This window comes from Chrysemys picta, chromosome 2 (genome assembly GCF_011386835.1).
Source record: "Chrysemys picta bellii isolate R12L10 chromosome 2, ASM1138683v2, whole genome shotgun sequence".
Lineage (NCBI taxonomy): Eukaryota > Metazoa > Chordata > Testudines > Emydidae > Chrysemys > Chrysemys picta.
The window spans coordinates 78157332-78174020 of record NC_088792.1 but is presented as its reverse complement, the minus strand read 5'-3'; the positions used below and the strand labels follow the sequence as shown (position 1 = coordinate 78174020).

The 16689-nt window shown below is 39.7% G+C and overlaps 1 protein-coding gene and 1 long non-coding RNA gene across 2 annotated transcripts in view; one reads left to right on the top strand and one right to left on the bottom strand.

The window, feature by feature from the left end:
• The window catches only part of DYNC1LI1 (dynein cytoplasmic 1 light intermediate chain 1), a 59169-nt gene extending 50896 nt beyond the window's left edge, over window positions 1–8273 (top strand). The window contains exons 9-13 of the mRNA XM_005278700.5: window positions 1476–1535; window positions 1662–1706; window positions 2635–2755; window positions 4728–4886; window positions 7316–8273. Of these exons, the coding sequence (XP_005278757.2) occupies window positions 1476–1535; window positions 1662–1706; window positions 2635–2755; window positions 4728–4886; window positions 7316–7428 (498 nt within the window). The 3' untranslated portion in view covers window positions 7429–8273. The remainder of the gene's footprint in view (window positions 1–1475; window positions 1536–1661; window positions 1707–2634; window positions 2756–4727; window positions 4887–7315) is intronic.
• Window positions 8274–9651: 1378 nt separating this feature from the next.
• Window positions 9652–14775, bottom strand: LOC135981361 (uncharacterized). The gene is made up of 2 exons (XR_010598348.1): window positions 14037–14775; window positions 9652–13325 (listed from the first exon to the last, which is right to left on the bottom strand). It is a non-coding gene; the product is annotated as an uncharacterized LOC135981361 (long non-coding RNA).
• Window positions 14776–16689: the final 1914 nt, after the last annotated feature.

Here is a 16689-nt window from a genome sequence, read left to right as displayed (position 1 = left end):
TTTATCAAATTAAAATTGGAAAGGCTTCAGAGATTACTGGATACATCTTTGACTGTGAGCTTCCATTCAGACTTCAGATGGGAGCATTGTATTTAAAAGTGTCTTCCTCTGTCACTGCAGCTACAACATTTTAAAGATGCCTATGCTTACATGTAACTTCTGCTCTTTTGGAAAGCCAAATTGCATTGATTTATGAGTTAAATTCAGGATGTACTAACTCTCAGCAAACCTGAGTATTTAAAATGCCTTTACAAATGTCTTATGAATTAAAAAAAATCTTAACTTTTCCCTATTTCCTATATTCTGTAGTAGAAACACATGGTTGTAAACAGTATTTAACACCAAAAGTAGACAAATTAAGGAATTAAACAAGAAGATAAATCTATATTGGATGTGCAACATATACAGCAAACTTTCTGTGCTTAGTACATTTTATAAATACTTCTGTCTCAATTGTTCAAGGAGATGCCATAAGCAAAGGACAAATAAGGGGAGAGGGGAACTGAAGACCAGTACTTCTACCTCTCACCTAATGAAGCTGATATTTTAGGATTATGCTGCGACTTCCCACTGCATGAGCCTCTTACAAATACTTAATGGGAAGAGTGACACTATAATCTGCACCATCCTGGAGAAGCCAAGATGTAGTAGTAGTGTAATATACCAGGTGCTCAAAAAAATAATTCACCTGTTTCTACATGTATATAGACTTCAGGCCTGATTCTCAGTAAAAATTTTATTTGCTTTAAGGCACCTTTTGCCTGCCGGAGGATTTGTTGTGAGGAAGGGTGATCTTGTGATTGAGGCATAGAACTGGGACTCAGGATTTCTGGGTTCAGTTTCCAGCTCTACTATCTATGTCATGTGATCTTGAGGTCACATCTGTTTTGTTTTCCCTCTGTAAAACAGATATTTTCCTAGATCACAAGGTGGTTGTGAGGATAAATTTGTTGTTTCTGAGGCTCTCGGAAGGTGAGGAAGGTAAAGTGTGGTGGTATATCTGTACCTAGATAGTCCCCAGACATACTGTGAGGTTCTTCAGGCTAAATTAAATTTTCAAGATCTTTGAACAGTCTGAGAACTACATCGCTTGATGATCGTGCCCTGTAAACCGAACACTTTTGTGCTAAGTATGTAACAATGCCTTCCATAGAGCATGTCTAAACTATGTTGTAATTAAAATGTTAATGAAATAAAACACTTAAACAATGTCTCTTGCTTTAAAAGTAAATGCTGAGGTAAAGACATTCAGCTAGCAGCATGTGAAGATAGTTACCTTATGGTCGCTCGCATCGTGTTAACAATTAGAAAATGTGTAAAGCACCAGCACAGCTTTAGGTTGAAGACCATGTTGTCTTGAGTCCATTTCATGCATTTTTTGTGCCTCTTCATATTAATCTGTAAATAGAAAAAGACAACTTCTAGTTTTTAAACATCAGTCACAACCATATTGAAATGTTTTTTTTATATTGCAGTTTGTGCATGAAAAAGAAATAGTAGCAGAAGATGATCAAGTGTTTCTTATGAAGCAGCAGGTAGTTACTTTGCATTTGTATGTTAGACAATTAATTTCATTTAAACATGTGGTGTTCAATTAAATTTATTTTTGAGCTTGTTACAGTAAATGCAAATAGTAATGTCTAAAATATTTTGTTTTCCAGTCTCTATTAGCGAAACAGCCACCTACTGCAGCCGGAAGGCCAGTGGTTAGTAACAAAGATTTTAAATACTAAAACTGAAAATTGCGCATTCTTTGGTTTTGATTAATACAATAGCATGTTTGGGTGAGAAGATTGCTGACTTCTAAGAACACTTCTGATCTACAAGCTTTTTCTTAATGCCTTTCTAGAGTTTTCTTATTGCTGTAAAAGTACTTAAGCCCAGAATTAAATTGAACTCACAAGTGTGAACACTTGTAGATACATGTGTATACCTACATTTTAGATGAATTTCTGGAACTAGTATATAAAATGCTCAGCAATGTAACTCTTGTTACTTGTTTAAATTCAAATTTAGAAAAAATTATAAGACCACTCCTCTAACCTTTTTTCAAGTGACAAGCAACTACTCAGTAATATGACCTATTAAGTTGCTTTTGTGAGGCAATGAAAGTAATAAAAGTTTTCCACGCAGTTTGCTTTTAATAAAAATTCTTCTTTCCACCATATTTGCCAAAACTTGCCTTCATACTAAGAAGAGCTTAGTGTAGCTTCTCCATGAACTAGTGAATGCAGTTTCCCAAACAACCAGAGCTTTAGTACTCTCTCGTCAGGGTGAAATACCCCCCCCTCTGCAGTGCCTCCAGTTGTTGGACTGCAGTTCTTAGTTGCAATACTATTGGTTTTTTTCCTGTTAACTTTTAAGTGCTTTGCTAATGCATGATACATACTCCTGTAAAAATGTGTATCTCACAGCATTTCATGATTTCTCATTTAAAACGGATTAATTTTTTGCAACAAGTATTCCATTGAATTACATGATCAGTATTAAATGTACCTTTTTTTAAAAAAGTGGAAAAAATAGCAAAATGTAATTGAATAGTTCTGCTTGTATAGATTAATAGATTACATAGTTTATTTCTGGAAGTTGAGTACACAAAATAGTTTGAATATTCAATCTTCTACTTTTGTGTAGGATGCCTCGCCAAGAGTTCCTGGAGGCTCCCCTAGGACGCCAAACAGATCAGTAACATCCAACGTGGCCAGTGTCACACCCATCCCTACTGGCTCAAAAAAAATTGATCCTAATATGAAAGGTATATTTCTTGTGCAGGGGAAATGTGGGAATAAATGAGCTATTCTTGACTGCTTACTTGAAATACTTTTGTATTTGTTTATACTGACCTAATATGTGTAAGAGACAAGGTGGGTGAGGTAATATCTTTTGTTGGGCCAACTTCTGTTGCTGGAAGGGACAAGCTTTTGAGCCTAAGGGTACGTCTACACTACCCGCCGGATCGGCGGGTAGTGATCGATCTATCGGGGATCGATTTATCATGTCTAGTGTAGACCAGGCCTCAGAGAGCTCTTCTTTAGGTCTGGAGAAGGAAACCAGAGTGTTCAAGCTAAATATAAGGTGGGACAGGTGAAGCATAAAGGGGTCACCAAAGTTGACTTGGGCCATTAACACCGCTGAAGTTGTAGGACAATGGAGGGTTAGTAGGCAGCAGGATGTGTTACAACTATTGTAGTGGGCCATAAAACCAGTGTCTCTAAGTCCTTGGTTTTTAGTGTCCAGGAGATTAATGAATTTAAGTTCCCAGGCCCATCTTTTGAAGGTGTTGTGCAGGTTCCTTTGAGGACAAGAAATGAGAACTCGGATATGGGGAGATCATTTCATGAAAAGTGTTTGCTCATGGGTAGTAGAGTGTTTTTTGTCTTATTACTTTTCTGTGTGAATTCATTTGAAAGCGTAGCGGTTGTCTGGTTTCACCCATGTAGTTGTGGTGTACCTTATCAAGGGCATCAAATGCTCCAGTATGTTGACAGGCATGTGTAGAAGCGGTGGATCTTGAAAGGTCTGGTGTTGAAGGGAATATTGATCATTGTAGTAGTGGAGATATGGCTGCAGGTTTTGCATCTGGTGTTTTAGCAGTCTCTGCTGCTGCTTTCAGTTGGTGTCCTTGTCTTGCTTCTGGTGAGCTTAGCGAGGTTGGGGAGTTATCTGAAGGCCAGAAGTGAGGGTTGGGAAATATTTCTTTCAGACTGTGGTCCCCATCAAGTATAGCTTTTAATTGCTGTATGATATCCCACAGGGCATGGGTTCTATTGTGGGATAAGTGACAATTAGGGGTATTCAGTCAGTGGGCTTGTTTTCCTGCATTGAAGCAGGTTCTCCTGGGGTATTTGTGTGGCCCGTTCCATGATGCAAACTACTTTTCTCTAGTGGCGTATCCTTGTGTGGTGAAGGTAAGTGCATTAAAATGTGAATCCTAGATCTTCTCTTCAGAGCATATTGTTTGGTATCTAAGTGCCTGGCTGTAGATACCAGATTTCTGGGTGTGTCTAAGCTGGTTGCTGGATTTGCATGGGCAAATGTGGTGGTCTGTGTATATGTTGTATATAGTTGTCTGTAGGAATCCATTGTTGAAGCTGATTGTGGTGTCCAGGAAGTTGACGCTGGTGTGGGGATGTCCTAGAGAGAGTTTGATGGATGGGTGATGGTTGCTGAAGTAATGGTGGAAATCTTTGAGGGAATTTTTTGGTCATCTGTCCAGAGGATGAAAATATCATTGTATATTGTTTTATGATGATTTTTTTACAGAAATTTTCCTCGAGGTGGTCCATGAGGAGGTTGGAATACTGGGGAGGCATTTTAGTACGCATGGCTGTTTACATGGTTTGGACAAAGTGTTGTTGAATATAAAGTTATGATGGGTGAGGATAAAAATGAGATTGTCAATGTGTTTGGGATGGATTTCTGGACTTTGTCCATTGTCTTATAGATATTTGAGACAGGCTGCAAGCAATCTATCTCCTCTCGTGTTTAGCTTGAATGCTTTTGGTTTCCTTCTCCAAACCTGAAGAAGAGCTCAGTGAAGCTTGAAACCTTGTACCTTCCACCAACAGAAGTTGGTTCAATAAAAGATATTATCTCACCCACCTTTGTCTTTCTCATATCCTGGGATAAACCCAGTACTACAACACTGCAAACAACTGTGTAGTCAGCATTTATTTGGAAAATGTTGTTTTTCATATATGAAATACCTTTCTACTTTTTTGATGTAGCTGGAGCCACAAGCGAAGGTGTCCTAGCTAACTTCTTCAACAGTTTGCTGAGTAAAAAAACCGGTTCCCCAGGCGGTCCTGGCGTTGGCGGTGGCAGCCCTGGAGGAGGGGGCAGTGGAGGTGGTGGCAGCAATTTACCACCATCAGCAAAAAAGTCAGGTATGATTAATCATAAAGGGAAGGTGAAGAGAGCAAAAAGGCCCTTCTGGGTAATGGCTGCATGAGCCTGTGTTGTTAGAAAATAAAGGAAGCATGCTAGCTATATTCATCCCCACTTAGCATGCCCAGGGCTGCCCAGAGGGGGGCACAAATGGGGCAATTTGCCCCAGGCCCTGGGCCCGCAGAGGCCCCCACAAGAATATAGTATTCTATAATATTGCAACTTTTTTTATGGAAGGGGCTCCCAAAATTGCTTTGCCCCAGGCCCCCTGAATCCTCTGGGCGGCCCTGAGCATGCCTGTAACACACCTAGCATGCACACACAAGTGCTCCCAGTGGTGTTAAACAGGCTCTTACTACTGCATTTTCATTCTTTTCACACACCTGTTGTCCTTTAAGATTCTAAGCTTTTTGGAGCATGGGCTCTTTTTATGTTTGTACAGCACTTAACACAATGGAGGTCCACCTGGTTGGAACTTCTAGGTACCACTGTAATAGTCCTACTCTTCCCGTTCTCAGAATGCTAGGATTTTCAAAAACTCTGAGCTTCATGTACTTTGCCTGGCCACCATGTGAACCTGCCTCGAAGATCCATTAAGGCCTGCATCACAACTGAAAATGCTCTTTCCTGGGCTGATTTCAGAGAATATAGGGAGAAAATTCAGAATGGGCACAGAGATTTCATCAATAGCTTCTGCATAGTTTGGGAATCCTAGTTGTTTAAATCCCTCAGTGATCACTGAACATTGGCTACCTAGATCACACAACCCTCACTACGAAGTATTGTAGTGCAAATCTACATGACATCATGGTCTTCCTGACTTCAGTCTGGGGCCATATTGATCAGGAATTATCTGGTGTAGCCAGCTTCCCTAGGGATGCTTTCTCTTCCATGGAGTGATACTTTTGTCCTCGTTAAGGTGAGCACATCATAGAGTTACAGAAATTTTTCCTCCGTCTTAAGTTATTGGCTCTTAAGTTACAGAGCGACAGAGACATGCTGATCCTACCTCTAACTATCATACTTGTCTGATAATAGTACAGACCCCAAAGTGTTGCTTCTACTGGAATACATCTTAAAGAACTACACAGAGCCAGAATCTTCGGGGTGGGAGGTACGTGATGGTTACAGCATAAATTGTCAGCTGTTGGTCTTATACTCTGGCCCTCAGCAGATATGCCAGAACATCTTCCATCTAATCACTGCAGCTGCCTCATGACTACTTTAGAAAAGCTGCAGCAGAAACCTTTATTGCTGAATACAGAATGAGAGCCTAGCAAAACCTGTCAATAGGAGGATTGCCACACTGACTTCAATTCTACTGTATGCATATGCAATTCTGCCATCTTATCCATATGCATTACAATACAACTTTGTGATACCCACTTCGGGAGGGTGGATGGGAATTCAGAGTCATCAACCCAATCAAGAAGAACTGGTGAATAGAGGCACAAAGGATCTCCAGCCTGTATTTGAAGACGGGGGCAGTATCCATGTGGGGGGTGTATTCTGATTCATATGCAAAGACTGGTCATAGGCTTCTTTTGGGGAGGAAATTTCACAGATCTTTAATAGCTGAAAAGGTCTGGTCTGCTTTTTAAGCTCATTCGACTAAGACCTATTATGGATCTGTGGTCCTTGAAATAAGAATTTTCATGTAAACGTAGATAAAATAATCCTATTTCCCCCATGCCTATGTCGAGGGAGATAAGGTGATTGGGAATGTGAAGAGAGTTTGTTTTTTCTGTTGGTAAATTGTACAGTCAGTTACTTGAGAGCACTTTGGTTCATTATGAAATATATTCAAGAGATCAAATCAATATCGGTCAAGTTCATTATTTTCTAATGCTAAAGTTGATTTCAGCTTTGCAAAGTGTTAAAGGGTACTTAGAATAAGTGAATAGGTGTATAGGAAGACATAGGCCAATTCTGGCCATATAACTGTTTGAAATATAAATCAGTGTATTGTTGTGTGCTTAATACATATTAATATGTGGTGTGAATAATATATACTGATAATGTGAGCCCAACCTTTATTGGTCAATACCTTCTAGAAATTTTAGGAGATGAAATGTGTATCATTTTATGTTAGGATTTCATAGGATTTGCTTTCCACATACAGTGCAAGACTTTGAGAGAACTATTGTAAAAATGGCTTGTTAGCCAAACAGTAGGGTAACCCACACGTCTAAAATTGCTACAAACTAAATATGTTCACCGTTTTACTATATCTTTACTCTAGTGTATCTGCAGTTTGTAAATGTGACATTGCATGAAACAACTTATTTAGTATTGTATTTAAAGCAGGAAAACTTAACTCTTTTTTTAATGGATGTTCTTAAGAAATAACATAGTTGTGGGAAAACAAGTCCTTTCATTTTCAAGCATGACCAAGTGTTGTGCGCTTTTTTTTTTTTTTTTGGTACAGGCCAGAAGCCAGTCTTGACTGATGTTCAGGCAGAATTGGATAGAATTTCACGAAAACCTGAAATGGTCTCTCCCACAACACCTACATCCCCCACAGAAGGTGAAGCATCTTGAAGACACCAAATAAAGCAATTTATTTAGTTTTCTGGGATAATTTAAACTTGCCTCTGCCTCTTCCTTCAGTGACTGGAACTAGACAGCTGAAACACTTTCTCAGAGAAGGACAAACAGTTGATGTCTTGATTTCATGTGTTGCCCAGCTTTACAAAAGGGAGCTAATACAGATGGAAAACTATACCACACCATATAGGACTACTGTTCACGGTGCAACTTAAAGAATTAACTAATTCCTGGATTTTGTTGAAAAGTTGGTGTAATTGTGTAAAATGGCACATATGTCCACTTAATCATATAATGTTAAAGGCTGCTTAAAGAGTTGGAAAATGATATGTAGCATGGGCACTTAATGTATATTGATCTCCCAACCTATTACAGTTTAATTTAATACAGGTTAAACTTTGAGGCATAGAACTACTAGTTTTGCTGGAAGAGAAGATAATCATTTGTTTTAATTTTGTGCACCAACAATAAACTAACCTGACCAAAATTCAGCACTTCATGTGGAATATGACAGCAAACCTGTCTGATCTCATTTGAGATTTTATACTGCATCAAAAACTTGGGCTAAACTTTCATTCCAGCATAAGACCTTAAAATATTGGCCAATTTGATAACTTCAGACACTGAATAAACTATTTGTGTAAAGAAAAAAGCAGGGGTTAACTTAATAAAAAAATGTACAGATTATCAGTATCCAGATTTTTTTCTGTATATATGGTCAGCCTTAACATCTTCTCCCCCCCCCCCCTTTTTGTTTCCTAAATTAGTTATGGTTTTAAATCAGACATTAAAACTGTGATCAGTTAATAAAGTATTATCTGCATTCCGATATAAATAAATTCATTGCATTTTCTTGTATTACAATGTATATTAACTAATCAAAATATTTAGTGTTTCACTCTTGAAGACTAGGTACTTTAAACGTCCCTCCCTCTAATCTTTCACCCTTCTGTGAATAATAGTATGGCCCAGCTTTAAGCTTCCCTAAAACGTGATAGTTCTGGAAGAAACAGATATGAGTCTGCTACTCATACAATACAGCAGTGTACTAATGTTCCTACGTGCAAAACTTCCATCATCAGATTTCGGGGATTTAGTCTTTAGTTTAAAAGCCCACTAGATATACTAAGCATCCTACTGATGATTTTTCAGTGCACTCTGTGGAATCATGTGTCAAAAGTTAGCATTTGATTGGTTATTTCAGCTTTCAGTACACAGTATTTGAGAAACACTTGAGATCATAAACAATGTGAGAAATCTCCCACTGAAGCGCATGGTATACTGAGATTAGAACAACTTTCAAAGATTATCCTGAGTATTTTTATTAATACTTATTAAATAGGTGTACAATTTTTTTACTACAACAGTGGGTATAATGTACACAATTTCCCTAATTTACTAATTGGAAATCTGCTAAAAAGTGTTATGGATATTAATGTTTTCTCCTAATTTTTATTCTGGGTATGGTATTATACTTGATATTGCTGTTTAAGTTCCTACTTTTGATACAGATTTTTTTTCTGATTCCCAAAAAATTCATTTTCTTGAGACTAACATATTAGAATGTTTTGCTTTGTTAGCTTTGATTTTTTTGCTTGCTCTTCAGGGAACTTTTTAAAATATTGGCTGCTTATCAATGCTAAAAATCTGAGACTAGCTGTCTTATCTAAACAAATCTATTGAATTATTTTAAACATGGGATCTCATTTGAATAATCTGATCAGGAATAAAGCTAAAGTACAATAGTGGTAAAATGTTGCCCTTGCAACCAATAATAATGGTCCAGCTCTCCTGACCAAATACGTGAACTGCTGAGGAGTAACTGTATAGAATATATACATGAAGAAGGAAATGGTTTCTAATCACAGATGCATTGCTGTTCCATGAACAATTCACTACTGTGCTTACACATGTACAGTAATTTTTTTAACATAGTAATTTAAAATGTGCATGACAGCTCTTATCCTGCTGATGAGATCACCAGTGTGTTTCCTATCTAAATTCTAGTGGTACACCATACTAGCATTAAAAGGCAGAAACTTAAGATTTTAGCATGTTTAAATTGCAAAACTATTTTTGCACTGTTTTAGTTTTTGCAAGGAAGACACTTTTGGTTTCTAAACTCTTCAGTTCTGTTCATTTGATCATATCTGATATCAAAGTAAAGGCCCTTTGTGAAGTTGGACAAATGTCTCAAAAGAGTTCAATAAACATCCATTACACAGTTTATTTTTGGGCTTTATTTTAGAAAAAAATTATAGTGGAGTTTCAATACTAAAGTGCATGAAAACATAAAACCTCATTTCTGCATATTTGAAGCTTTTGAAATATACTCATTGAAGGATTCCTTAGCCTCCCTTTATCAAGGACAAATCTGCTACAAAAGAAAAGGCAGTAGAAAGATGTTGTGTGCTGTGCCCTCATGTTTTAGAGAAAATAAAGACCGTGTTCCGTGGAAAAATGCAGCAAAAATCTATTGCAAACAAGCAGTTTAAACACTTGGTTTTTTAAAGTGGCTGTTGCCAAATCACTGAACTGTATCTGTTGTACAATACCCATCTGTTTAAACATACAATAAAATCATGACAAAACTCCTGTAACTAAAAACAAAATAAAGCAGCTATAACAAAAAAGAAAGGTGACTGGAGGCTATTGTCCTCTAACTGGGATTAAACACTGTCAATGGCCACTCAGAGTAATCTATTTTATCATTCTATTAATGGGAGTAGAATGTCTCATCGAGTCTAATTTCCTCTTGCTATTTCAGCTGTCAAAAAGGTCCATGTTGATCTTAACCAAACCATTTTTTTTCTGGAATAGTTTTAATATGAATTTACAAACCTGTCACCTCAATTAATAATATTGGTACACAAACAACAAACCCATCAACTCTAAGGCAGAGATCAAAACATATTCGGGGAGGAGAATGGAAAAAACTATGGGGGAGGGAACTATACATTGTAGACCTGTAATAAAATTATTTCCAATTTGTCTATAAAATGGGGAAACTGATCTAATACAGGAGAAAGTCAACTAAACGTGAGAGTGAATGAATAAAGCCATTATTTATATAATGCTACAACACAATCCCAACCCTGAAAAGTCTCCAGTCCAGCAGACAATTATATGTACTAGGTAAAGAAAGATGTGGCGAGAGTATAGGTTGAGGACTAGACCCTTTGAAGGATTCATAGGAAAAAGTGGATCTTTAGTGTAAGGGAGAAAATTTAGAAAGTTTTAAATAGCACTTTTAAAAAATGTACTTTTCCATTGCTCTAAGCACAGTACAAGCATTTATAAATGTATACCATAAACTCTATCAATCAAATTCCTCCTAGGAATATTACTGCAGTAACAGGCAAATGGACTAGCTAGTGCATCAATGTTTTTCTGAAAGTCTCACAAGCTGCTTGTAAATTCTGGGAATCAGCTAAAGGGTCACTTTATTTCCAAGCAACACTTACCCGACAGATATCCTAGATCTTCCTAAGGAGGGCTTTGGACCCAAGCTATGGTTCAGAGACAGCTCCTAATTTTGCTTGTGGATGACCTCTGAGCCACAGGCAAGTATCCGTATTAATTCTTACTCCACTGTTCTTTTGAGTACGTCCCTATGGGTGCTCTCACAAAATACTGTATGTGCATGTGCCAATGCATGCTAAAGCAGAGACTGAAAAGTAATATCCGCGGCCTGTGCCTGCACAGAGCAATGCCTTATTCTCTGAATAAGGGGATAAAGGAAGGCCCAAGCTTGCCACCGCTTATTCCTTCTCAACCACGGATAGCTCGAGACAACATCTTCTGCTGTTAGCTATATTCAGCTTCCTCCTTTCACCTCATGAAAGCCTTTATCTATTTTGTTGTTTATTTTGCTGTATTTAGTTTAGCATGATTGTGCTCCTGAGGCTTGGTGGCTCCTATTCTTGGACCTTTATTAGTGCTGGAGCAAAATATGTTATGCCTAAAACCTCAGGAGTTAATCTCTGCTAGACTTGCCACAAGTCTTTTCCCTACAGTGATGGGCACTCTAATTGCCTGCACTGTTTGGGAGACTCTCATCCCCTCAAGGTGAAAAGTCTGTCAGAGGGTCAAAGGCAGGTCCAAAAAAGACCAGCAGACTAAACTAAAACTCCTATTTAATTAAATGTGCTCGTGTTCCAGAAGGGTCTACTTCCTCCCCCCTCACCCATGTATGTTGGCTTCAGTGTTGCAGGCCTCTTTGGTCACTGTTTCAGCTTTGTCTGTGGCCACTGAGACAGACTTTAAAGAAAAAGTACATCTCCCAAACCTGAGAAATGAAGAAAAGGCATAGGTCAATCCATAAGACTCACTCAGGAGAATTAGTGCTCCAACTGAGTCTATAGTACAGGTGTTGGTACCATGTAAGAAGCCCCATATGAACAAGCCCTCTGTCACCAGAGCCATCTATCTCACCAGAACCATCTGATCCCTCTCTGCACTGTGGTACACACAGGCTACCATGTGCCTCAGAACTGGTCTCTTCCCTCCTCTCTGAAGTGAGACAAGACACTGCAGCAGTCGCCATCCCACCAGTCAACATTTCCACTTCCAGTACTGACCCAAGCCTCAACCTGAGGCTACCAAAACCCTCTGCTGCCTGCTAGATTCCTGTTTTTAGAGGATCTTATTTCTGATTAGCCTGAGTCTCCACAGTTACAGAGATCTATCAGAGCACCCTCACCAGTACCATCCAGACAGTTACAAGTTAAAACTTACCTAAGTCTTTAATCTTTGGTACTGACTATGATACCTGAGCGCCCCTCTTCCTCCTCCCCCCAGCTTAGCTCAGGAGATGATGGATCAGACTCGAAGATTTTTGTACACAAATCCATCCTGGTACTGTACCACCAAACTCCCATGAGTCCTTCAAATGAGGACTCTAGGGGACCTACCAAACATTGTAGGCCCAGATAGTATGACCTTTCCCCTATTTTCCTCAGTGGGATTACTGGGACCCTTGGGGCCATCTCAGTGATCAGTTCTACAGGATAAGAAAGGACCACCAGCACCACCTGGTACTGTACCATTCATGGATACCAACTGACCATCTCCCATTACTGCACACTTCTTCGGTACCAGATGATACACAAGAGAAACAAGAACTTCAGCCCAAGGAGATCTTACATCCTTCAGTCAGGTCCTCTTCATCCCCGGAAAAGGGTGTAACGCCACCAGTGCCCTCCTGTGCTGATAATTTCAAGACACAACTCTCTTTGGTGGATATTTTGAATATCAATCCACAAGGGAAGATTGCTCTGTTAATGAGGCATTGCTAGCTCTTGCACATACCCTGTGGCAAACACCAGCTCCAGTTCTACCCACCTGTAAAAAGTCAGGCAAGAAGTACTACATCCCACTAAAAAGAATGTAAGATTTCTTTTCCCACCCCAGCCCTAATTCCCTAGTGATGAAGGTAGCCAACAAAAGAAGCCATCAGGCTCAATCTAGACCTCCAATGAACAAGGAATCCAAGTGGCTGGATTTACTGGGCAGAACAAGCTACTTGTCAGCTGTTCTTCAATTTTGTATTGCCAACTATAAGGCCTTGATGGCAAAATACAACTTTACCACATACTCAAAATTTACACATTTTATCTACCACCTCCCACAAATCCAAAGAGAGCTATTTCAGTCCATCTTGGATGGGCAGTTAATCTCAAAAAGCTCCCTCCAAGCTGCCCTAGATGCCTTCAACACAGCCTCCAGATACATGGCCGCAGCTGTGATCATGAGTGTGTCCTGGTTCAAGTTCTCTGGTCTTCCAATAGAGGTGCTTGACGGATCTAAGCTCTTCAGTGAGTATACGGACTCCTCTCTACACACACTCAAGGATTCCAGGGCAACATTGCAGTCATTGGGGATTTATATGCCTGCAACGAAAAGGCAGTTTAGTAGAACCCAAACTGCTCAAAGTTACAGGCCATTCCAGTACCATCATCACTTCTTCTCTAAGCTCTATGAATTATTCAAGAGAAGAGCCAAACAGGAAAAAAGGGGATCAACCACCCCCACTTCTACTCAATTGGCCCCTCCTTCTAAGGGCTTGTCTTCACTACTGCACTAAATTGGTGCTGCTGCCATCAATGCCCTTGTGTCTGTTTTCAGTTCCTCCCTAGAACATCTGGTTCGGTGATGGCCTTCACGCTTATCTTTTAACACACGTTTTTCATTCACACACAAAACACAATTGATTGACACAAAACATTTGAACAGGAACATCAAGTTGCAATGCAAAAGAAAAACAAACATTGCATTCTTTTACTTATTTTAAAATGCTAAACCTACAACAAAGTGGTGATCCTAAAAGGTCTGTTATTGCTTTGAAATCAGCCCAGACATAGATTCTGGCTGATGCATCTCTACCAATAGCACATTAGACCATTCCTTTCTGCTATTCAAAATGGGTGGCTAGCAGGATATGGTCAAATCATACATTAATACATGCTATATTATTATCTTATTATTCGTTATCCTTCATTCTAAATTATACAAAATACAAACATAAAATCCTACTACTACACATCCAACTATAAGAGAAGAGATTGAAACAGAAATCTTTTCTACTTCACTGTCCAACATACCAAGAAGAGTGAGAGACAGACTTGTTCAAATTACCAGAAAAGATTTTCTATCAAAAAGCAAGGAAGAAAAACTGTTCATCGCCCTGTGGGGGGAAAAAGAGAACACTGAGTCATTCTATATAGGAACCTGCCACCAAATTTGAAATATACAAAGGAACAAATAAACAATCCAGCACACTGTGAATCCATCTCCTGAGCAGGTGCTTGATGTAATAATTATATACCCAATTTATTGGGGGGCAGGGAATCATGTTTGTCATAGCTTGCACTGGGAGAATATGGTTCTTTGTTTTTTTTCTAATGCCTGGTCATCAAATGAGCTTAATGAATCTGCCACAGCTGCTAGCTGCAGGAGTTAGACACTCATCCTGCAGCTACTTAGGTTCAGAAGTAACTATATATATGAATTAGAAGCCAGTTTATTGGACTGGGACTCAGGAGACTTGGATTCTAGTCCTGGCTCTGCTGGACTGCTAGGTGACCTTGGGTAAGTCACTTTACCTCTCCCTGTCTGTTTCCCTATTTGTAAACTCAGGGTAATGATACCTATCTCTTTTGTAATGTGTTTTGTGATTTATTGATGAAAAGCACAATGTAAGAGATGGGCACTATTATTTAATGTTTGCCAGTCCCATTGACTTCTAGGTAGAACTATGTTTGCATGTAAATGTAAGTGCATAAGCGTTTACTGGAGCAGGCCCTTCATTCAAAGGGTAGCAGCATGTGCTTTAAAATTCCAGTCAGACCAATGGGGTGGTTTATTCTAATATGCCCTTATATAACCAATACAGGGACAGTCTCCAGCTTGCTTTCTCTCTCCATATGTTGTGTTTCCTCATTTGTCCTCCCCTCTGCTTGTATGGCTTTAGTGTGTTCGGCTCCTTGCAGCAGGGGTCATTTCTTCTTTTCTGTTTTGGTAGCACCTAATACTTATTTGTATTGTAGTGCCTTGAAGTCCAAGTCATGGATCAGGACCCCACTTGGCTAGGCGCTGTACAAACACAGAACAAAAAGATGGTCCCTGCACCCAAAGAACTTACAATCTAAGTATAAGGCAAGAGACAACAGATGGATACAGACAGAGAAGTACAAGGAAACATTGAGACAACATTGATCAGTACAATGGGCAGTGGTCACAGCACACCAGCAGCCTAACCATTGTCAATTTTTTTGTAGGCATCACAGTGAAGGAGAGGTGAAATTTGAAGGAGAACAATGAAGTGGCTTGGCAAATGTTTGCAGGATGTACCTCCCAAAAGTGAGGCAGCATAGGAGAAAGCATGAAGGTGCTTCTCTGAAAACTTAAGTGCACAAGCTGATACGATGGGCCAAGTGAAGGTGGGAGTTGACTTTTGTTTACTGAATGAGAGGTGGGCTTTGAAAGTGAAAACATGTTGGAGCTTACATATTTGATATGACAGATGAGGGAGCCAATGGAGGGATGCAAAAGGGGAAACATGGTCCAAGTGACGGGCTAGGAAAATGATTTTTGCAGCAGCATGCAAATGTATGTGAATGGGATAAGACTGCATTTGTCAAAGCCAGAGAAAAAGATGTAGTAACTGAGATGTGAGATGATGAGAACCTGGATGAGAGTTTCTGATGTGGGTGGATAGGAAAGGCCATATCCTAGAGATGTTATAGAGCAGGGGTCTCAAATTCAATTTACCTTCGGGCCTGTGCCAGTCCTCAAATCCTCCCAGTGAGCCAATAATGTCACTGAAGATGGTGTTCAGAAAAGAAAACATTTATATTGTATTTTTTTTTCAAATTACTTAGAAATAATAAAACTGTCATACAAATTTATACAATTCTTCGCCTGCCAGAGCCAGACACCTGGCAACGCTTCAGTTCTGTCAGTTTGCTGATGTTTGGCCTCAGTAACTGCTGCAATCCTGAACATTTCAACTGCTCAAGGTGTGCATCAGATAGTTGTGTTGGGTATTTTGACTTGTTTATAGTCATTGTGGAAAAAAGTGATGCTGCCTCCATAGCTGACTCTGCCTGGCGACTAGTGATGATATCTCTGTCCTTCTCCCTCGGCCAATGGGAGCTGTGGGGGGGCAGCACCTGCAGCAGACATTGCCGGCAGCGTGTCTGCCTATGTCTCTCCTCCGCCAGCCGCAATGGGGAGGTTCTCAGGCTGCAGATGGCCTGCGGGCCAGGACTTTCAGACCCCTGTTATAGAGAGAGAATTTGCAGAACTTTGCTATAGCCTGGTTGTGAGAATCTAGAGAGAGGTCTGAGTCCAAGATGATACCCAGGTTATTGACTTAAGCGACAGCCAAGATACTATAGTGATCAAGCTTGGGTTGGGGAGTGGATTAAAGAGTTCTGTTTTAGCTTTGTAAAGCTTGAGCTGAGGGGTAGATGTCAGGAGGAAGGTATCAAACAGCCTGGCTGAGATTTGTTTGGATGGAGCCAGGTTGGAGTAGAGATCTGATTCACCCACCTAGAGATGGTAGTTGAATTTGTGTTTGTGGATGAGTTTACCCACAGGTAAGGTAGGGGTGGGGAGGATCAGGAGGACCAAGGACAGAGCCTTGTAAATCCTCCCTGAAAGTGGAGGGGGATAATGAGGATTACCCTTAAGGAGTGAGTAGAGAGGTAGGAGACTGAGGAGAAGAGGGAGTCACAGAGGGATATGGGGCTG